The sequence below is a fragment of the Oreochromis niloticus genome, unplaced genomic scaffold (genome assembly GCF_001858045.2).
Source record: "Oreochromis niloticus isolate F11D_XX unplaced genomic scaffold, O_niloticus_UMD_NMBU tig00000736_pilon, whole genome shotgun sequence".
Taxonomy (NCBI): Eukaryota; Metazoa; Chordata; class Actinopteri; order Cichliformes; family Cichlidae; genus Oreochromis; species Oreochromis niloticus.
The window spans coordinates 62,161-86,550 of record NW_020327230.1 but is presented as its reverse complement, the minus strand read 5'-3'; the positions used below and the strand labels follow the sequence as shown (position 1 = coordinate 86,550).

General features: G+C 40.6%; 1 gene segment (V, D, J or C); it reads right to left on the bottom strand.

The window, feature by feature from the left end:
- Positions 1 to 21,638: 21,638 nt before the first annotated feature.
- LOC109199543 (Ig kappa-b4 chain C region-like) lies at positions 21,639 to 24,054 on the bottom strand. The segment is given in 4 exon segments: positions 21,639 to 22,124; positions 22,797 to 22,904; positions 23,779 to 23,824; positions 24,025 to 24,054. Coding segments are annotated over 4 exon segments (510 nt in total).
- Positions 24,055 to 24,390: the final 336 nt, after the last annotated feature.

Sequence of the window (24,390 nt, the reverse complement as noted above, 5' to 3'; positions counted from 1 at the left end):
TGGCACTGTTGGTCTGGGGGCTGCATTCAAGGTACTCAGTCTTCTTGATGTTCAGGCGCATGCCGTTTTCGGAGAGCCGGTCTTTCCATGCTTGTGTTTGGGTTTGCAGGGCTAGGCAGTTTTCTGTTTCTGATAGGCACACATCATCTGCATACAGGAGGCTCCATGGATGTGGTGATTGCAGATCAGCCGTCGCGGTGTCCATACAGAGAGTGAACAGCAGGGGCGAGAGGGCCGAGCCCTGGTGGACGCCAACGGTAATCGGGAAGGCTGGTGATGTTCCCGCTGAACATCGGACCTCGCTTGTGACATTACGGTAGAGCAGCTGAGTCCATTTCACATAAGCTTCCGGGGCACCGTGAGTTCGTAATGATCGCCAAATAAGCTTGTGGGGGACCCTGTCGAATGCCTTTTCCAGATCCAGGAAAACCATGTGCACCGTCTTGTTCTTTTCCCGGTGCTTTTCCATCAGCAAACGGGCCGCGTGCATGGCATCGATAGTTCCACAGCCCTTAACAAAGCCGCATTGATTCGGGGTGATTGTGACCAGTTGACGGATCTGATTTTCCAGGACACGTTCGAAGATCTTCATTGCATGGCAGAGTAGACAAATTGGTCGATAGTTGGTGCACTCTGTGACGTCTCCCTTGCCTTTCCAGATGGGCACTGTGATGCTCGATGTCCAAGCTCGGGGGGCTTTGTCTTCGACCGTGATATGGTTGAAGAGTGCCGCAAGGTATGTTGTACCGCGGTCGCCCATCATCTTCCAGATTTCAGCTGGGATGTCATCCGGTCTTGTGGCTTTTCCGTTTTTCATTTTCTTCAACGCGTTTTGGACTTCGGCAGTGGTGATTGGTGTGACAGGCCCTGCGACTGGGTCCGCGCCGCGATAGGTGGATGTGTAAATTCTTCATTGCTGATTCCAGCGAAATAATCTGACCAACGCTGAAGGATGTCTCGGGGGTCTCGCTGAACCTGCCCGTCGGCTCCCTTGATTTGGACAACATGGTTCGTATCGGACCGATACCGATACGTAATATCGGATCGGTCCATCTCTAGTAATGAGTAATCTAACTATTACTATTCCTATTGTTACAACGCCGTTACTGTTACTAACGCGTTACTATTTTTCAACAACCAGACGGTTGAAGCTGTCTTCAGCTTACCGCATCAGTTGTACGGAAGTAGCTGACTACGTAAGTAATCTGGACGCTACATCTTTAAGCAGCCGCGCGCGCTCCTGCGGATGGCAATCACTTTCTGCCCGATGATCACTTTTTGGCACAACACCTGGAGCTCAGGGGGAAAAACAATCGCATGAGTGCTGCTGTTTGACTGAGGAAGAATAAAGTAGTTGTGGTAAGCCAATCACATGACCACTTAAAGACAAAGCAACAAGGTGATATATACCAGTTTTTAAATCGTGTTGATAGGCCACGAAAAACCAGAGTCATGATAAACAATATATATGCAGCATTTTTTCCTCAATAGTTGTGTCACGTTTACTGTCTAAGGACAGAGCTAGCAAGATCTCTCTGCTTATGAGAGTGCTTACTAGAGCTTAAAAAAACAAACAAACAAAAAACCCCAGCCCTTTCTTGTTGGTGGAAAAATGCACCATGTCGACCAATCAAAAAAATTATATGGCAACATGACATTTAGTTGTTTAGGAAGAGGGGGAAGTTTTAGGAGTGACGGCGGGTGAGAGAGAGAGAGAGAGAGAGCAGAAAAAGAGAGAGAGCGAGTTTTGAGATGTGAGAGATTTGTGACGTTTAGTGTGTTTGGAGTTAAATTGTTGTCTTGTGTAGTTAGTGTGTAGTGTTGTGGATAGTTTTGTGTTGTGTGTCAGAACAATGAGGTGACTGCTGTCTCTAGGTAAATGGTTGTGTTAAGGTTCAAAAATGTTGAGGAGGAATCTAAAAATAACCACAGATCCAGCCGGGTGCAATTAGACGACATTTTAATGAATACACATGTGTGAGTCCGAACGCTGTGCAGATTCAGCGTCGAACTACCTCACAATAGTCAGACAAAGGTTTTATAGGGTTGGCAGTCTTCCTGTTGCCAGGCAGACTCAAACAAAGCATACGTCAACTCAAAACCACAAACGTTCTGTCAACAACTTTGAACACAGTCATCGTCTTCGGCTCGGCCCCAGGTGCTTCCCCTCAGCTCGTCTTCGCTGTCGCTTATCTCTGGGACATCTGGTGTACTTCCTGGAACAGACTAACACGTACGCACCCCCACTTTGCAGTCGCAAGCAAAACATGATTAAACTCTTACCTATATAAATGCGTCTATCTAATATGTGTGTGTGTGGGTGTGTGTGCTGTCCTTTATTTCACCCTTCACTTCATCGGCTAAACCTTGTAACCTTTCCACCAGACAGAAGGCCAGCACAACTGAAACTCTGTGTGTGTATGTCTCGTCTGTCTGTGCGTGCACGCTGCACCTTAATTGACCTCAGCTTAAGCAATCAGGCTAAGGCCATCCTGTGTGTACTGATCTTGACTTATATGTAAAATGTATAAAACAAATGTTTCAATCTAATACAACTACTTAAAGCTTAATCAAAGCTTAATCAGAAATATAAATGCATAAAAGACACCCTAGTCTTAACTTGCACTTAGACTCTGGTTTCAGTTTCGCTTCTGCAGAAGCATGCCTTGCAGAAGTGTTTCCTGTCTCATCTTGGCACAGTTACTCTACGTGGGGCCTTTTCTTTCACCATGCAGTCTGCATACAAACATTTAAGATTATAAATTCAAAAGCATTTCGGGTTATAGATTCAACTCAACAGCTTAAAGTGGTTATAACTGCTCCTGTAATAAAGACTGATATAATACCAATATATTTGAACATCTGAATGCATCTGCATGCAACATCACTATTAATAATGAAATGGTAATGAGGATTATAAAATAGCAGCAAATAATAGCAGTAAAATATTTCTCCTCTTGACAATCCCCTCTCTCGACCTCTGGACCACCAGAGGTCGCCATACATTATGTTGGGTCACTCCTTGGCCCATTCAGCTGCTTCCCTGTCCACCCATGACGTCATGAACCTTAGGGTCACTGTTCCCACTCTGACCCTCTCTTGGCATCCTGTGACTTAGCGAACCAGACAACCCCATGTCATCTAGGTGGTCTTAGTAATAAAATACCCGCTCCCACTTGAGAACACTTCATGCTTAAGTGGTCTCTGCTCCTCTTCTGGGTCCCTCTCTAGTGGAAATCTTCTCCTGTAAAGGATAGAAAACACCCTTTCCTACTACGGCTTCCCTACCTTATGTCCCTCAATTGTTCTCTCTATTCAAACTTGATTCAACCTATTATGTTTGGGAGTCTTTAATCAAAAGCATAAACCTAATTATCTTCTGACTTTCTGACTTTTGTTCCTATATAATCTTAAACCTCACTCATCTCAATCTACAGCATTTTAACAGTCTTACTGCACTGCTGTCATATGTTTCCTGTTGTTCACTCTATTCAACATCCTGTACTGTCACAGCTCTGGCCTAAAATCACCTCTCACAAGAAAAATCATCATAACCACTTATTTTACACAAGGATCAAAGAAAAAACAACCACTTTAATCAAATCATCATCCATTAAAATCATATAATCAATTACTCCTGAATAACTTTCATCATAGCTAAAAGCTGAACTCTAACTGTATTTTGGAACTCACATTTCCTGTGTTATAACCTGTTTTAATATATAATTTTATTTCATTTTGCTGCTCTTAATGTAATGATTCATTCTAATTTATACTTTATCAGACTTAACCAAAATATATAAGCTTTCTCCCTTTGCTTCTGTTTTAAACAAAACTTGGTCACTTCAACAAGCATTGGTTATTCTGTAACTGCATTTTATATAATAAGACTAATTTAGAGCTGCATGTGTTATCTCAATATTTTACATGTCACACAATTTAGTTACAAGCAAACTCCTATTCAGTTCCTCTTGTCTGTCACTTGTTATTGGGCCAACTCAAATTCAGTTAAAAGCTAAAGGAATTTCAGGCCTTTGGCCTCAAATCAATACTGTCATATATGTTGATGAACTCTATATGTCTGTAAGCGTGCGCAATCCTTCAATGCTCTGTCATCTTGCACAATAAATTGCTCGGACATCGCGCCGAACAAAGCTTCTGACCTTCAGTTATTGACTTGAGCAACATGTCTTTAATAAGCACAACATGCAATGTGTATGAAATCATTCCTGTGTATGTAATCTTCAATACTATTCATTTGGGTCAGTAACACTTTTAACATCCTCATAAAAAGCTCTCCTCTACCCTAGAAATAAATCTATTTACTATCTGTTTCTAAAGCCTACATTATAACAACTTATCCTAAAAATCAAAAGAAATCACACATTTTCTACTCGTAAAATCTTCACTAATCTTCCCCATTATTATTATTCCCACAGTGTCCCTTTAAGTTTGGTGTACAACTCCTTATGAACACCGCATTTTATCTTTTAAACCTAATTCAGTTCATTTTAAAAAATAACTTTATTTAAAAATAACAATTTCTGCCTCAATACTGCCATAAATTATCAAAAAAACCCACAAAATCATCCTAAAACCCATTTCAAATTAAACAAATTAAACCTTAAATCCCTCTCTTTTTTGACACATCTCATGTGGCAAAAAACTCAACATGCTTCACCCAAGCTTAAGAAATTAAAAGGGAAAAAAGGTTAGTTATATCATTTCTCCAAACACTTCAGCCATCCTCCTCTCAGGTATTTCGCTCCGGCCCTGAAAACCTGTGTTTAAGGAATAAGATCAATTCAATCATCATGTCAAATCTTCTCAAAACTCCTTGCTCCATCGAACTCTGGATCCTTGGAATTTCCTGGAAACAAAACCTGTACTTTACATTTCATACTCAACTCCCCCTTTATGATCCAATCTGTGTCATAACACAAAATAAACTTAAACAGAACAGTTATTAATCATGTGTTACCTCAGTTAATGGTAACTTGAGTTACATCAAACAATGTTTCCCTTTTAGAATTTAGCATTCTCCCAACAATATAATGTAATCCCATAATCTAACCCCAGTAAAAAAGAAATTTTCTCAAAGCAAACATCAACATCCCCAGAATTAAGTCTTCCACTCCTCCTGTTTGTCAACCTTTTATTTATTTCCCCCCTTGATCCAATCACTCGCATTCACTCACATGCATTCACACATGATATTTTTTGCTGATACTGCAGCCTTCTGCACACGTCATCAGATGCTCCACATCAGCAAAATGAGCTCAATCATTTGTTTTATTTCGTTTTCCTTTTTAGGAAAATAGTTCTTTAGGCTTTTGACTGGATTGAATCGCTACAGAAACTCACAACCAATCAAGTCTCCACCGGTAGACTCCTCCGCCGCCAATTATGATCTGTAAAGCCCACCTGATTTTCGTACTCGGTAATTTTGTCAGCGCCGTCAGTTCACTCTCTTCCAGGCCTGCTTAGAACAAAAATGAAAAAAGAGAGCTGATTATTAGCTCATCAAAGTACAAAACAAAATCACCTGACAGGTTTTTTCTGAGTGCACTACTACAAAATTTTTGGGCCCCTCTCAGACATATCCATGTCTAATCAAACTCCCTCTCTTGAAATAGAAACAAAAGCCTCAAAACTCTGAAACAATCTCAAAGTTCACCCGTTCAATGCAACATGGACCTCATCAAAAGATCAAAGACTGTTTGCACAATGTCTCCCTTCCTCACTTTGCCATGTTTTCATTCAGCATAAGATATAAACCGATTTCAACAACGTATCATCACTAAATTATAAATTTCCTGTCCAAATCTGCCCCTCTGAACAGACCTGACCACCGTAATCAATTATCCTGTTACTTTACCCTTATATATTTTGCCAAATGATCCTCCACAGTCACCGCTGTGTTTCCTGAACTGAAAGCCTCCGACACACACGCACACAGGAAGTATCTTTGTCACTCACTCACTCCAGCTAATTTGCATAGTGACTTATCTCAACAAGTCAACTTGACAAGAGAAATACATGTTTAAACCTTAACACATTATTGAATTATTTTCATTCTCTTTCTATACTAATCACTTACTTTTATCCATCAGTGCAAAAGCACTCCTAAGTCACTCTTATAAAAACTACTTTAATCACTTTTCTTTTGTTTTTTCCATAGCTCACTCCCCTGTCATCTAACTTCTTTGAGTCAACTTCAACCTCAAGCTTTAAGTGTATTTTATTAAACATTCACACCATTCTATCACTCATACAAGTAGCAAGCGGATCTTCATTGCGTATGCTTGTGTTCTTAGCCAGGTTTAATCAATATCTCTATGCATTAAGCTTCATGAGCTTGTCTTTGTACGGTTAATGCATTCTCTGTTTGTATGTGTTATTTTTTGCATCTATGGCTTCGCAGTCTCCCAGACACCTTCCCAATTCTCCAGTTAACCAGTCAGTTTTCTCTTTCCCCGAATTACTAGCCCAAACTTTAATTTCCCACCTTGAATAAAATCCCTCCTGGTCTTCAGCCAGGAGTTAGGGCTTGCTTTTCAGGTTCATGGACACATCATTCTGTGAACAATTCAACCAGAAACTTGCCTTAACATATCCATTGATGTTAACCTCTAATTTCTTCCGACTGCTGCCGTGGAGAATTGGTCCAAGTCTGCTTGCCCCTGAAAATAACAAAACTAAGAGATTTTCATTATTATCACGAGTGCACTTCTGTCTCTCCTATCACAAATACCAATTATGTCATGTTTATGTCATGAATATGAATATAAGCGTGTTCTTCCTCGTTACATTTCATGTTAATACAGTGTAAGCTGCTTTCTTCATTGCATGCAATGTGATCATCTTAATTAAGTGTAAGCTGCATCTTCATTGCATCCTATATTGTGCTAATCATTGCATTTTTATGTATTCATATTTAATTTATGCATCTTTTCACTGAGCTTTAGATTCAAACTATCTCACTTCTGATTCATTTCAAAATAATTTCACATGTAACAATTTGTGCATGTGTGTTTCCTATTCATGTTTACCTCTTTGTTGTGATGTGGTGGACATCCCTAAACAATCATGAGTTCTGGCTTCAATTTTTTCAATCCAATTATACCCTATATTCTTGCAGTCAAACTCGTCCAGGTTCACCTCTCACTGGTCCGTTTTCATTCACAGTGTCCTGTTCGGGCTTCAAAGCTCCAGCAAACACATTCTGTTTCTTCTCTGTTTTGATCTTTCAGTATTCTTCTTCGAAGTTAAGTTCCTGTCTGGCTTTTCAGTCTTCTCTTCCAAGATTACTTCAAGCATGGCAAATATGATACTCAATGCCCAATGCTTTTCCACAGTTCTTTATCCCACTGTTCGACTGCCCAGCCTGTGATTCACAGTACATGTTGCATTACTCGCTTTTCTTACATGCTGCTGCTGGTGTCGTCAGTGTTAATGGTTCGGTTCCTTCTGTCTGCTGTTAATTCTTCAAGTCCACGATGTTCTGTCGGTCTTCATCAGGAGATTGACTGTTCTTTAAGCTCCTTCTCAGGATAAGGAGACAATGAGAGGTGAAGCTGTCAAATTTTAAGCCAAAGGCTGGCCTGTTTTCCTCCCAATTCTGTTAATCTATCATTTTGCCGCTGTACTCAAGGATCAATGTTGAGAGAAGTCCACCTGTATTGGCACACTAAAGCTTACAATTAATATCATTTTCATTTCTTTTCTTAAAAGCTTCATTTGCTTCATGTGCCTAGAGTTTTAACTCGTCTCTCTCTCTTCCCTGGGTGCACACTTGTCACAGTGACTTTCCCTTTTATGGGCATGCATTTCCTGTCCCAGACACACACACACACACACTTCCTGTTTCTGCAGAGTCTGCAGAGACCTTCCGCAGGCAACAGGCAGACTCTGTCTCCCTTTGAATTTCACAGTCTACAAACAATCAGTAATTCTACTAAATCTTGATCTAAAAACAATACACCTTCATTTCACTCACACACATTTAAATAGAGCTCTTTCAAACATCAGGACAATTAACACTTCTTCACACACATCACCATTGTTTAGGTCAGTTTTGTAGCATCAGTCACACAGTAATTTCTTAAGTGGGTGTACCAAGTGTATACACTTATGTGTTTTTGAACTGAGAGAAAAAGAAACTCAACCTCTCATAACATCACTCATGGATTTCTTGAATTAAAAGCACTTTCAAACTTTAAAACATCCTACTTTACATCACAAAAGAAATATATTTCATACACACTTTTAAATGTTCTAACCTCTTTCAGACGCCATGAATCATCTCACACACCCTACCTTTTCACTCACTCAGACAAATCACGCAGAGACATTGAGTGACAGCATTCACACAGTTAAAATCACTCAAAATACACTTTCATGCGAGTATTTTGGACATGCCTTCCATAATCAGAAAGAGCAAGTCGAAGAAAAAAGAAAAACTGAAACCTCTCATCATCCTCACAGCTTCTCACCACACACACATAACTGAAAAAATAAAACACACCACCATTTATGGCTCAAGAGAGGTTACTACAGGAACATATATAGTGGTCTTAGGTACTGTACAATACACTCAATCTATATACATATGTCAACACTCAGTCAATGACTATACATCCACAGTAATGAATTCAAACTCTATTTATACTCCCGTAATACGCAAAACCAGCCTCTTAAATACAGGCATTTAGCAATATTGGTAAACAATAGTTATAAAGCTCAATACTCTCGAAACTGAAACCACCCTCTCTGCGCGTCACCGCTGCTCATTTACATTCTCACACACACACCATCAGTGCACATCCGGCTGTGCACTGCTGACACAGAGACTTCTCTCCCACAAAGATCTCTTATTTTATATTACACAGACGTCTTTATAGTTACAACTGCACAGATTTTAGGCCTCTTAGCTCCTACAAATTTCGATAAATTTACCATAACGGCTCCAACCGATAAATTCAAATTCAAATTCAAATTTTTATTTGTCACATACACAGTCATACACAGTACGATATGCAGTGAAATGCTTATACAACTGCTCGTGACCTAAAGAAAAAAGAAAAGGCTATGAATAAGATAGGAAATAAATATGAAAAATTAAAAAGGGTAAATTTAACTAGGAAGGAATAAAATAAAATATATATATATGAGTTTGTTGAAAATAGAATAACTGTACAACACAAATTAGAATGAAGGGCAAATTTAACTGGGAAAGAATAGGATAAAATATATATGGATTAAAGTTTAAAATAAAATAACTGTACAGCAAAATACACAATACACAGTATAGAAATATATAAGAATGTATGAAGAAATATAAATATATATACAATAACAGCAGCATTTTACAAGTATTAAATGGAAATGAAGAAATATAATGTCCAGTGTTGTGCAAACCACATTGTAGGTGTCTTGTGCAGTGCAAATATGCTTAAAGTGATTAAGTGTAAACAAAGTCCAGACTGTCCAGTGTGTGTATGTAAGAACCATATGTGTGGGTCAGTACTGTGTGGTGGTGTGATTGGTGTGATTGAGAGACCGTATCGCCTGCGGGAAGAAGCTCCTCCTCAGTCTCTCTGTGTTGGTCTTCAGGGAGCGGAATCGCTTCCCTGACCTCAACAGAGAGAACAGTCCGTTGTTGGGATGGCTGAGGTCCTTCACGATCTTCCTGGCCTTGGTCCAGCACCGCCTGCTGTAGATTGAGTGCAGGTCAGGGAGCTCGGAGCGGATGGTGCGCTCAGCTGATCGCACAACCCTCTGTAGAGCTCGTCTGTCCTGCATGGTGCTGTTCCCGAACCAGGTTAGGATGTTTCCCGTCAGGATGCTTTCTATGGTGCACGAGTAAAAGTTCCTGAGCACCTTGGAGGGCAGTCGGAAGTCTCTCAAGCGTCTGAGGTGGTAGAGACGCTGTCGGGCCTTTTTCACTACGCTGTTGATGTGACAGGACCATGACAGGTCCTGCGTGATGTGAACTCCGAGGTATTTGAAGCTGTCCACTCTCTCCACTGGGCACTCGTTGATGACGGGGGTCTGGTAGTTCCTCTCCTGCTTAGTACTGAAGTCCACTATCAACTCCTTTGTTTTACTGACGTTTAGAAGGAGGTTGTTCCTCTGGCACCAGGTCTCCAGATTCCTAACCTCCTTCAAGTAGGCCGTCTCGTTGTTGTCAGAGATCAGGCCCACCACGACGGTGTCGTCAGCAAACTTGATGATTGTGGTGGAGCTGGTAGTGGCCACACAGTCATATGTGTACAAAGAGTACAGCAGAGGGCTCAGAACACACCCCTGGGGGGCTCCAGTGCTGAGAGTGGTGGAGGCTGAGACATGTCCGCCCATCCTTACTGCCTGTGGTCTGCCAGTTAGGAAGTTGGAGATCCACTGACGCATAGATGAGCTGAGTCCCAGGTGCTCCAGCTTGGTGGTGAGTGTGGAGGGAATTATGGTATTAAATGCAGAGCTGTAGTCGACGAAGAGCATTTTAACATAAATAAAGTCCCTGACTTTTTTGCGACCAATTCACCGGACCAGCTCCAACCGTTCCGTCCACATTTCTAGCCCTACCTTAATTTACAGGTAGCCAAAAAAGCGCAAGAATAGGGGACTTGAACCCCTAGCAATTTTGAAGATTCCCCAGTCCTTCCCGGCTTGTCGTGCCGTACTAACCCTTAGTCGCCGCTAGGTCAAGGATAAACGTCTTTATCCAGGAGGGAGCGTTACCTCTGAGAAAATGCGCTTCTTAACAGACGCCGCTGTCGTTCTACAAAAATTTAGAGTAATTTGAACCAATAATCTACATCCGAACCAGGATTAAGATTAAGGACAACCCTCAACAGTTTTGGAGGTTCCCCAGTTCTCCTCGAATGTTGCCCGAAACTATCCCTAGTCGTCGCTAGGTGAAGGATAAATTTCTCTATCCAGCAGGGAGCGTCACCTCTGAGAAACTTCTTAAGGGTTGAATAACCAATGGGGCTCCAACCCACAAAATGACCAAATTCCCTACCACACTAAATTAGCAGCTCCAACTGCTTTAATTCTCTCCGCGGCTCCAACCGCTTTTAATTCTCTCAGCACTGTACTTTATTACTTTCATTATCCTTATTTCAATTTCAATTCTCATGAGATTTTCACCAAAATCAAAACAGACATTCACCAGTAATTTTCAGTGAGTAGACTTTAATTTCTCATGTCCAATTCTGGCACACTTTGGAAAATTCAGCAGGTATGTGCCTTACCTTTGGATAAGCCGGCTTGTCTCTCACTTCAGACCACTGACTCGTATCTGCCCGTCTAATCACCACGGACCCCGGACCTCTCCGTCTACACCTCCAACCATTCCCCCTCTCACCGGACGAGCCCCCAAATGTTAAGGTTCAAAAATGTTGAGGAGGAATCTAAAAGTAACCACAGATCCAGCCGGGTGCAATTAGATGACATTTTAATGAATACACATGTGTGAGTCCGAACGCTGTGCAGATTCAGTGTCGAACTACCTCACAATAGTCAGACAAAGGTTTTATAGGGTTGGCAGTCTTCCTGTTGCCAGGCAGACTCAAACAAAGCATACGTCAACTCAAAACCACAAACGTTCTGTCAACAACTTTGAACACAGTCATCGTCTTCGGCTCGGCCCCAGGTGCTTCCCCTCAGCTCGTCTTCGCTGTCGCTTATCTCTGGGACATCTGGTGTACTTCCTGGAACAGACTAACACGTACGCACCCCCACTTTGCAGTCGCAAGCAAAACATGATTAAACTCTTACCTATATAAATGCGTCTATCTAATATGTGTGTGTGTGGGTGTGTCTGCTGTCCTTTATTTCACCCTTCACTTTATCGGCTAAACCTTGTAACCTTTCCACCAGACAGAAGGCCAGCACAACTGAAACTCTGTGTGTGTATGTCTCGTCTGTCTGTGCGTGCACGCTGCACCTTAATTGACCTCAGCTTAAGCAATCAGGCTAAGGCCATCCTGTGTGTACTGATCTTGACTTATATGTAAAATGTATAAAACAAATGTTTCAATCTAATACAACTACTTAAAGCTTAATCAAAGCTTAATCAGAAATATAAATGCATAAAAGACACCCTAGTCTTAACTTGCACTTAGACTCTGGTTTCAGTTTCTCTTCTGCAGAAGCATGCCTTGCAGAAGTGTTTCTGTGTTTGTGGATATATGACTGACTTTAATTATCCATCAAATCATCACATTCTCTGTAAGATTAAGGTCAGCTATTGTATTATATTTTAAAGGCTTTAAAACAAAGTGAACGCTGAAAGTACAAACATCGCTACTGGCAAATAACTTTGTCGACATGTGGCCAACAGTAATGTTTTAATGTTCCTCATTATTAAACATTTGCACATAAATAAGTGTGTCAGGAGTTTTCCTGTATTGCAACTCAGGTCAGAATAAAGACACTCAGACAGACAGGTTAACGTGTACACTGGTGAGACTCATGGAGACCCGCGCCCTGGAACAGTTGTCAGGCTTTATTTATACCCCAAGCATATTCGTGTAGCATGTACAGGAAGAGATAAAATAGAACTGTGCTGCATGCAGGCTTCCTGTTGAACAGAGCGTAACTTCTCTATTTAAGCTGAACACTGAAAGAGCAAACACATCTAGATGAAATGTACTTTTAAGCATAACATAATAAAATTCCTAAAGTCCTAAAAAATCCCTTAACATTCCCTCCTGTTGTACATATGTATATGTACATAGCAACCACTAACATTGTAGCAGTCTATGGCCACTTGTAAACATTATTAGCCAAGACATCATAAAATAGTGGGTTTTGTGAGTATGTTATATCCAAGTGTCTATCTCATTATCATCTTCTTCATTCTGTGACAGGGTGATGCAAGCATGAATTGAAGCAGTTACCATTTTTGATACCATGTTCTTCAAACAAGGTATGACACATGAAGTGAAAAGACACAATAACAGTATTATAACACCAACAAAAACAAGTCCCTTAATCAGCAGGGACTTCCAAGAGCCGCTTAAAAGCCACGTAAGCCAGTCTTCTGTGTTTGTGGCATAGTCTTGTTGTTGTGCGTCCCGGAGTTGTCTGAGTGTTTTCAGAGCATCAGTCATGTTCGGTGAGTGCACATTATCTGGAATGTATGTGCAACATGTGTTGTTAAAGAGGACACATAGTCCTCCTTTCTCGGCGAGAATCATGTCCAATGCTACCCTGTGTTGCATTACTGCAATGCGCAGAGCGTCAATTTCTTGATCCTGTTCGTCGTCGACTTTACATGAAGCATTCAGAAAAAGTCCAAAACGGTAGTTCAGAGTCTCTATCCTTAAAGCGTGTTTTCCTACCCCCACCCATGGGAAGAGTGCATGAGTAACTTTCTGTCTTTCAGTCCAAAGTTTGAATTCCTCTGGGACATCGGAACCCCACACAGAATCATGCTGCTTGAGGTCCGGGGTGCTTCGTCTTTTCTTTGTTGTTGACGTTGAAGTTGACGTGGCGTCCATGGTTATCTTGAAAGTGTGGTCAGATATGAAAATGGGAGCGCACTGACCTGTCCAATTCCCAGGAAGGATAAAATAGGCCCGTTGGCCACAGAGCCAGGCCATCCCTTGCACCCAGAAGGTGCCATTTGAGATGTTGCTGCTCTTCACGGGCCCTCCAGGAGCGTGTGTCTGTACTGCTTTGCAGTTGGTGGTGTTTCCCATTGGCGTGGATCCGTTCTCTTGGCGGTAGCATAGGCTGTGGCTCAAATTCCCATTGTTTTCAAGAAAGACTGGGAATGATTTAGCCTTACTTCTGTGCTTCACTTTCAGGTCAACCCAGAACCATTCATCACATGTGCCATTTCGTAGTCCTATCTGGAGAGGTTCCTCATGGTTGACCACGACTCCCTGGAATTGATACCCAAGGCTGGCGTAGCTTGCGGCACACTTTGCCTGAATTATGTCCATTGCCTTCGCGTACAAGGTGGCGTACTGTGTCGTTGGGGGCATATAGGAGCAAACATAGCAGTCTTTTCTGGGGGTGCTGTCATGTATATATCGATACCATGCGTTGTTCATCCATGGGTGAATGTGGTCTTGTGTCATGTCACGAAGATGTGAGTTGTCATGTGTCCATCTTGTCTGCAGGTGGTGTTGTTCATCCTTTTTCTTTCGGGTGAGTGTTAATAAACTCACCAGGAGTGCAACATTAGCCACTAGGAGGACGAGTGTCTTCATGATGACCAGACACACCTGTGACCTCTGATGAGTAGAGAAGGCGGGGTATACCCGATCAGCCCTCCCTCCACCAATAGATCACCAGGAGTTAGGGGTGTCGGCGTCTAAACGTTTAGGTTGTCACTCACTTTTTTGCAGTGGCTTTGATGAATCCAGGACGGTCTTTCTGCTATTTTGCAGGCAGTAGGTGTGGTGAGCAGCACTTGATAAGGCCCTTCCCACCTTGGTGAGCTCCAATTTTTCCTTTGGAGTACTATGATCAGGATCCAATCACCTGGTTTCAACCTGCAAGACACTGGAGAGATGTCACTCGGCAGTTCGTTGTTTAGAACAATCTCTTTATTCTCAAGTAATTTAGTCATCCATTCGGCTAGTGTAGTTTCTCTTATTGACTTATCTATGGGCTCACATTGACAAAATGTGTCCCATTGTCTGATCTTATCAGAGTGGGGATGCCATATGTTGGAATGAAATGGTTGCACAAACATTTTGCTACTGAGATGGCGTCTGTTTTTGTTACTGGATAGATTTCTGGCCATTTTGAGAATACGTCTATGATCACTAGAGCGTATTTTGAGCCTTGGCATTCATTTAGCTCAATAAAATCCATGTGGATTGTATGAAAAGGATGAGGTGGTGTGCATTATGCGCATTATGTTTTTGGCAAATCATGCATGTTCTGACAAATTTTATCTACCACCCCTCCCTCCTGTTGACACATGATTGTGTGTGTCAATAATGCTGCTGATATGTGTAGGGAGTTTGGTAGTATTGGTTCGCCATTACAAGTCATCAAATCATTTTCTAGCTGTGCTCTACCTTTTAACCATTTCCTTCGTTCTGTAGTTGGTGCGGCTTTCTGTTCATTTATAAGCACATCAAGTGCTATTTGCAGTGAGGTGTCAGACATTAATGTCTGTAGTTTGTTGTGCTGCTGCTTTTGCGGCTTGATCTGCGAAGTTATTGCCTTTAGTGACCTCTGAGTTGTCTTTCTGGTGTGCAGCACATTTACATAATGCTAACTGTACTGTTCTGGCAATATATCACTTCCAACAGTGCCTTTAAAAGATTTCCATGTTGCACTAACCATCCCTCTATTCTGCCAAATTTTTGCAAAATGATGTACAGCTGCAAAGACATACTGGCTGTCAGTGTATATGTTTATGTCTTGTCCTTCATGCAATTGACAGGCACGTATGACAGCCGTGAGTTCTGCGCTCTGTGCAGAGTATGAGGAAGTTAGTGCTTTTGCTTCTAAAACTGTGTCTACTGTGGTTACCGCATAACCTACACAGTTCCGCCCAAGGCTACTTTGGACGCTGAACCGTCTACAAAGATGTTAACGAAACCAGCCCGTGGGGTGCTGTGAAGGTCAGCGCGTGGTTTTGTTTCCTCATCTAGCTTCCTAGCTCCTTTATACAGCAGTGTGCGTCACCATCTTGCAAAGTAGGGGGAAGTGTGCTGGGGTGTAACTGTCCACACTTTTCAATTCTGATGTGTGACTGTGAAAGCAAAATGCCTACATAGGAAAGTTGTCTGGCATGTGCCAAACTTCTAAGTTGGGAAAAACTTTGCATTGCTTACAGTTCAGAGCTCACAGCTCTAAAACTAGGCATCAACAAATCATATGCCTAATCATTATGTGTCACTGTGATCCACAAGTATGATCACAAATTTGTTTTCCAAACTTACAAAACAAACAAACAAAACAAATTGCCTATGGCATCAAGGCTTTGCGTTCATATTAATTGAGTGTAAGCTGCTTTCTTCATTGCAAGTGTTTGTTACAATAAGGTTTAATTCATGCATCTTATCACTGAGTTCTAAATTCAAACTATCTCACTTCTGACTCTTTCCAAAAATAATTTCACATATAACAATGTGTGTATGTGTTGTCTATTCATTAATATAGTTGTCAATTATTTCTGTCATTATTTTTACCTTCTTTTGTTTATGACATGGCGGACATCTCTAAACAATCATGAGTTCAGCCTTCAGTTTCAACCCAATTATACCTTCAGAGCTGTCTTTACACACCACAGGCACACATATTTCCTGTTTCTGCAGACTAATCGAACTCTTTTGTTTTTCTTTGTATTCATAGTCTATAAACCCTCTTTAATTCTACTAAATCTTGATCTAAAACCAATACACCTTTATGTCACGCTCACACTTCTAAATAGAGCCCTTTCAGACATCAGGAATCATCACACACACTGCCTTTCCTCTCAAACTTCCACTTGTTCACTCACTCTACTATGAACCTTTGTAGTGTTATTATTACTTATTTTTTATTATTTTTGTACAAATCACACCCAATCACTCAAAACCTACTACTCACAGCATTCACACAGTTAAAATCACTCAAAATATGCTTTCATACGAGTATTTCAGACATGCTTTTCAGAAAGAGCAAGTCAAAACAAAAACAACTGAAACCTCTAATCATTCTCACAGCACACACATAAACTGGAGTAAAAACTAAAACACACCGGCATCAGTAGTAACCTCAAGAGAGGTTACTACTGAAAGATATATAGTGGTCACTTACTATACATCCAGAGTAATGAATTCAAACTCTATTTATACAATTGTAGTGAGCAAAACCAGCATCTCAGTCACAGGCATTTAGCAACACTTGCAAACAATAGTTATAAAGCTCAACAACACTCTAAACCGAAAGCAACAATCTCCATGCGCGTCACCGCTCCTCATTAGCTTGGTAGTGTCCACATATTTAATTCAGCTTCTCAATCTTGTAGCTTTAGCTGTTGTATACAGGGTTTGGCTCATTAGTTGTTAGCATAGGTTCGCTCTTCATCATAACAAAGTCTCATCTAAGATGACAGGTTTACAAGCAGGTCAAGTGTCTCTATGCACCTGATTAGATTTGGTATTTTCTTTATTTTCTTTATCTCATATATCATTGTACTGAGGTTGAGCAAACCTTAAGCTTGATTTAGACTACTTTTAACAATCATCCACCTCACATCATATCATAACTGACTGAGGTGCCTCTTCTTATTAATAGTATGTCATTATTAATGTTATCATTGTATTGTTTTTCCTTCTTTATAACAGCAATAGTATATTACAATACACTACTTTACTTTACTACTAATATACAATAGTTTATTATTTCATATTTTATTATGTATCCATCACGGGTCTGTGTGAATCTGCAGCTTCACACCTTCCCAAGCTGGAGACACACTTTCCTTGGCTGAACAATGACACAGCCGTAATATACCTCATGCATCTCTCTTTTTTATTTGATATATTTTCGTGTGAATTATCTGCTTTCATTTATTCTATTCGTTCAGCTTGGTTGTCTTCCCAATTTTTTTTCATTTGTTAGTACCAATTTACAGGTTGTTATCCTTCCTATTATCGGTTTGAATACATTAGATAAGCTCTACTTTAATTTAACCTTTTGTTTATTCCACTTCATTCCTCTTTCCATGCTTTAAAATATTACAACTCTTGTGTATGCTTTGTTTTCTTTTTAGCATCCTTTTCAGTATTTATTTCTGCTTGGAGGGTTTCTTATAATTTAGTTATACATTTTCCCTCCCACGTGGGACATTTAGGTTTTCTTTGGATTTCTCCATCTACATGCACTAATTTGTCCGGCGCCTGGACATTTTTTCTCTAACCACTGCTCGTCAGCAGTGAGTTTTGAAGCTTCGTTACCCATTTTAATCCTTTACAACTACACAACTGCGGCACCTTCTCTGGCACGAGAATTGAGAGAGGTAGTTGACACGGCCTTCTACTTTCAAGCTATTCTTGAAAGCGGTGTCACCTGTACGTGATAAAACACGACCTTTTTCTCTTTTCACCAGTACTTGGGTGGCCAACAGTAAACAAATTAGTGGAATAGTTCAGCCTCCTTATTGTGCTGTAAAATCAACTTATTCCACCAACAAAAATAAAACAACAAATACCTTTATACGCGCGCTACCTTTACCCACTACGGGGGAGCTACCAGTCCCAGACGAGCTCTATCTTTATTTTAAACGCTACCATCCCCTCTCGGGCGAGCCTACTACGATTTTTCGCAACGTGTTTCAGAGTGTCAATATTCACCTGTTTGCTGATTAATTGCCGGGTTGTCAGGTCCCCCTCATCGACCCCCACCGTCATGGACCACTTTTAAGAAAGCTGGCCAGAACCCGAATTCACGCTTCTGGTCTTTATCCTGTACCTGGACAGGAGGTGTCGACAGACTTCAGCGCAGGCTTCTCACGACGTCAGGACTCGATGAGGTTTTCCCGTGGGGTCACACAAAAGTGTTATGTCCCATCCGGCTCGAAGGACCAAGAAATGTCAGGAGTTTTCCTGTATTGCAACTCAGGTCAGAATAAAGACACTCAGACAGACAGGTTAACGTGTACACGGGTGAGACTCATGGAGACCCGCGCCCTGGAACAGTTGTCAGGCTTTATTTATACCCCAAGCATATTCGTGTAGCATGTACAGGAAGAGATAAAATAGAACTGTGCTGCATGCAGGCTTCCTGTTGAACAGAGCGTAACTTCTCTATTTAAGCTGAACACTGAAAGAGCAAACACATCTAGATGAAATGTACTTTTAAGCATAACATAATAAAATTCCTAAAGTCCTAAAAAATCCCTTAACAAAGTGACATCATATTCAGTACTTACTTTTGACAGTTCACTCTTCGGCCGCTCCCTTCTGCCGTATTTTGCGGCAAGATTATCCACACCCACCGCTGCGCTATGAATTGTGGGATATATGGGACCACGAAGCGTGCACCGGACCACGCTTGATATTTGGGGAAATCGATGGCGCATTTGGAGTATGCATTTGAAGTACACTTGGAATTGGGACAGCCGTCGGTTACGTAATCGCACTTAAAATGCGTACTTCAAGCGTGCAGACCCTGAATTGGGACACAGCCTGCGTTCCTCCGCCACTGCCTCGTTTGAATTTTGGACGAAATGGATTCTGGGATATTGCATTTCGTCCTTTCGAGCTGATTGGACACCAGAACATCCAATCAGATTTTTTTGCATCCAAGTCTGTGATTGGCTGGTTTTGTGGCACAAATATAACGGTGTACAGAAAGAGTTGAGCGCGCACAGGCAGAAATGTTGAGAGTGCGAGCAACACATTGCGAGCAACACATTGCGAGCAAGCACAAGTGCAAAAACTGAGCGACAGGGGCTGCTATTGTGTGTGTGTGAATAATAGAAAAAACACTGAAATACATTTTTTGCACGCAGCTATGAGTTTTGTTCACTCAAATTTAGCTTTTCTTCGCTCAAAATAAATTTCTCCTCAAAATGCAACACTTGCACCTGCAATTTTTTTTTACGTGCGCTCAATTTTTTTTACGTGCGCTCAGAATAGTGGCACAAAAATAACGCCGTAGAAGGGAGGGGCTTCTCCCCAAACACAAACAATATATACAAAAACTTGCAACACTGCAACATGCTCTAACAAAAATAAACACTGACACAGCAACACATGCAAAGGAAATAAATAAAAAGAAGGACATGTCCCATCCCCCAGATGACATTTGTTACCGCTCACTAAATTATACAAAAGTGTGTTGCATCCTCGGTGTAACAAGAATGTGTCTCCACACTCCAACTCCACCCAAGAAAGAGCAAAATCTCTGAGGAAGTGTAAATGCAATGCAGCCGTTTATTGACTTTGGCAGTGAGCTGCCAAAATAACAAACAAAAGATCTCCAAAGGTCCCTAATCTTCTCTGCCAAACTAAAAGTAAAAAAAGTCAATTTGTTTCCCTAAACTCCTACTGGAAAAACAAGGGAACACAGGTTTCAGCAACAAAGGCTCACTGCTATGAGGCTGCTGCAGTGTTCAACATATACCGTCAGAGAAAGGGTTACCTAATTTACAAAAGTTTTTACAACTGTCCCAAAAGAGTTGAGCATTTCTTTAGATGTGCTATTATTAGTTCGAGAAAGCTTTCTTTACTCATCCAAGTGATGAAACTTTCTCTCACTGAGAACACTACGAACAGAAGAACAGAATTTTGGGGAATTTCCTTACCTGGATGGTTGAGCATACATCAAGATATTTACAACTATTTACAAAGGACAGATCACAGTGACTCAGCCTGGAGCAGTGAGCTCTGCTGTGGGAGGATCTGTCACTATCAAGTGTAGGACCAGTCAGAATGTTTATGTTTGGAAAAGCTACCATCTTTTAGCCTGGTACCAACAGAGAGATGGAAGCCCCCCCAAACGTCTCATTCACTATACTAGCACCCAACAATCAGGGATTCCAGCTCGTTTTACAGGCAGTGGATCAAACTCTGACTTCACTCTGACCATCAGTGGAGTCCAGGCTGAAGATGCAGCAGTTTATTACTGTCAGAGTTATCATGTTATCAACAGTCAGTATGTGTTCACACAGTGAAAAACAGTCGTACAAAAACCTCCTTCATTCAGACTGAACAGAAACTGAAGTGACTGCTGCAGCTGGAAGATACTGCAGAGACTGATACAGTTCAATGAGGACACACACACACACACACACACACACACACACAAAATAAAGTGATTCATCACAAATTTGTGTCCTACTGCTATCGCATACATGTTGTGTTCAACTTTCAAATATATATTTAACTAAAGAACAAACGTGGGCCATTAACAGATACTAGGATAAGTCTTCTTCATGACCTTTGACCTTAGAAGTGGAGCAAATCCACTGAATCTATATCAAGATAAAATAATCTGAATCCAAAAATCTGTAAATGTTCCTGATCAGTGAGGGTCAAAATAAAAACAACACACCTGTGAATTTAAGATTTTACTGTAAACATCTCATCAAACATGAAGATGAGTGAAAAATCTGTTATTGAACTGAAGGTGTTTTCATATTTTGAGTATTTGTTCATATCGTGATTCATTTAATCTTCTCCTTGTTCGTCAATCAAATTAAAACTTTGTACTTCAGATTCTTTCTAATCACTCCTTGTACTCGTTGACTCTCCTGTCTGTGAGTTCTCCTCAGAACAAACAGCTCATAAGAGACACTAAAGACTCTTTCTTCTTTAGACTTGCTTTGTAGTCTGGTGAGATTGTTTCCGTGGCAACCAGGTCCCAGCATTGCTTCATGAACCAGTCTGTCTGATACAGGTGAACAACACCACCAACAACCTACCACACACATTCATGTAACTTTGAACAAACATAAAAAATAACCTGTACAATTTTAAAACTCCTTTTTCAGCTTTTGCCAAAATGCAGATCTCCTTAATGGTTCTTTCAGCCTGTGTTTTATTTTACCAGTGTAAAATAAAGACATCATGTTGGAGTGCAGAGTTGGTCTAAATTCTTGGAAATGAAAAATATATTCATCAAGTGCAGGTTTGTAGATTTTGAATAAAATAAAATGTCTGATTCAACCAAAATTCACTTTGCAAAACATCTTTATTACCTAAAACATGAATGTTGTCATTATGAGAAAGAAAATAACAGTTTTAGTCTTTATTTGTTCTTTAAAAAGAAAGATGGAGAAACAGTTACAGAGTTGAGAATGAGAGCATTAAACCAGTATCAGGTTGAGTCAGGTCAGGACTGGGAACACTGGACTCTCCTCAGTGGCTCTGAGACCAGAGTCTGGCAGCCCTGGGTGGCCTCACAGGTCACAGAGCCCACCTTTATCCAGCGGTCTGCAGGGAGCCTCAGGGTGCTGCTCCAGCTGTAGAGGCCGTCATTCTGCAGCACCACGGGGCTCCTGCTCTCCTCCCAGCTGATGCTGCCACTCCCATCCACCTTCCAGGACAGCGTCCAGTCTGAGGGGAAGCCCTTGTTGGCCAGACATGTGATTGTTGCAGTCCCCTGCTGTAGCTCCTCACTGGAGGGGGGCAACACTGTCAGGATGGGACGGGTATCACCTAGGAGACACCAATCAGCTTAGAGCACAGGGAGCACACAGCTGTCAATCAAACCACAGACAGTCGGACACCTTTACTGTAAGAGCTGATTTTCTCCGTTAAGAAGTTTCTGTCAGGTGTTTTTTCTGCTCCACCAATCATTAACTCACACATTGTTTCACTTCCCTTTAAGAAACCTCTCATGCATATCAGCACAGAGAGAATCATCACACAGTTTGACCTGAAATATGTTCAAACTACACTGGAAATAAAAGAAGCAGATGTGGCAACATTTACAAAACAAGTTTAAAATCATCAATATTGTACATGACTTACATTAATATTAACTGGAAACAAATATAGAGGGAATATATTCAGGTACAAAAACTGGATTTAAAAGGTCAAATAAATTCAAACTAATTTTCAAATAATTTTTTGACAGACTACACATATCAGAGATCATCTTTTATTTTCTAATAGTCAAGATTCCATTTTTTCTTAATTTGACTAAAATGAAAACATAAAATTTTGAGATCTCATCTGAAGATCTATACGTCATAAGTGGATGATTAAAACAAGTTTGATACTTTAATTTCTAAAGTGATTGTTCATACATACAAAACTTTGAAAATACTTTTAAAATGTTATTTAATATAAAGACAGTATTTGATCATTAAACCAGAATAAACTTACTTCCAACATTCAGTCTGGTTCCTCCACCGAACGTGTACCACAGTGATACAAACTCATTGAGGCGCCGTACAAAAACCTCTGACTGTAGAGAGACACGGCTCTCTGACTCTGTTAGACTGAACTAAAGCTACAAACCCTCAACATTTAACCATTAAAACTGCAAATTAAAAACCAAATCATCCTATGGATTATTCCAATGTTTTAAAATCAATAAAATGTATGTTTCATACACATTCATAAACCACACTGTATTCCACTGTGAACACAGGAAATCTTCATAATTACATGCCTGTGAAGGTTCTCAGTCATCCAGGTCATCGTAGTCAAAGGAGTTTGCAAAGAAAAGCGTCTGGACTTCTTTAAGTTGCTTGAAGAAGTCCAGACGCTTTTCTTTGCAAATTCATAATTACATTAAAAAAAAAATTTTTCCTGCCACACCCAGCAGACAAGTAGAATAAAATTAAAAGAAAAAAGCTGCTTAAATAAAACAGGTTTAAATGTGACTTACTTCCAACATTCAGTCTGGTTCCTCCACCAAAAGTCCACCACAGTGATACAAACTCATTGAGGCGCCGTACAAAAACCTCTGACTGTAGAGAGACACGGCTCTCTGACTCTGAAACAAACAAACTCAACAAAATAATTCACTGTTTGCACAGCAGCAATGACTCAGCTGATATGACTTCTTCAAATAACATCATACAAAGTGAGATGAATTACAGTTAGATCCATAAGTTTTTGGATGATGACAAATTTTTGTAATTTTACTCTGTACACCAACACACTTGATTCTGACTCAAACAATTAGGATGTGATTGAAGTGCAGATCATCAAGCTCCTTATCCTTTAAAGGCATGAGGAGTTTTTGGAGTTTAGTTTTGTATCAGCTGTTCAGGAATCACAGCCATATTTAAACATGGTCCTCCATTTTCAGAGGCACACAATTAATTGGACATATAAAAGATAATTGCAAATACAATACTTGGAAATAAATCCTTTGTAGACAATGATTGCCTAAAGTCTAGAACCTATGGAGATCAGCAAATGCTGTTTCCTCCTTTGGGATGCTACTCGGCCTTTACTGAGTCCAAATTAAATTTCTGCTTGTTTGTGGGTCTCTCTGCATTCAGTTTAGTATTTAATTACAGGAAAGCATGCTCTGTTGAGGTGAAACAAGGTGACTTGACCATTTAAAAATATCCTATTTCCTTGCCTAAGAAAGTCTTACGTGTTTTTTTCCCAGTTTTCTTTGGGCCATTACCCATTTGCACTGTGAAGGGTTGTGCAGTGTGTGTTGCAGCACTTGGCTGAATGTGAGCAGAGAGTATAGCTGTGTACACTTCACATTTCATCCTGCTACCTGTATCAGCAGCAGTGTTGGGAAGGTTACTTTTAAAATGTATTCCACTACAGATTACACAATACATGCCCCAAAATGTATTTTGTAACGTATTCCGTTACGTTACTCAATCAGAGAAACGTATTCTGAATACTTTGGATTACGTATTATATTATCATGCTTTATACAACTACATGAATGTAATATTGCTGTGTGATTTATTACTATTAATGAAGGCTACTCGCCATACCAACT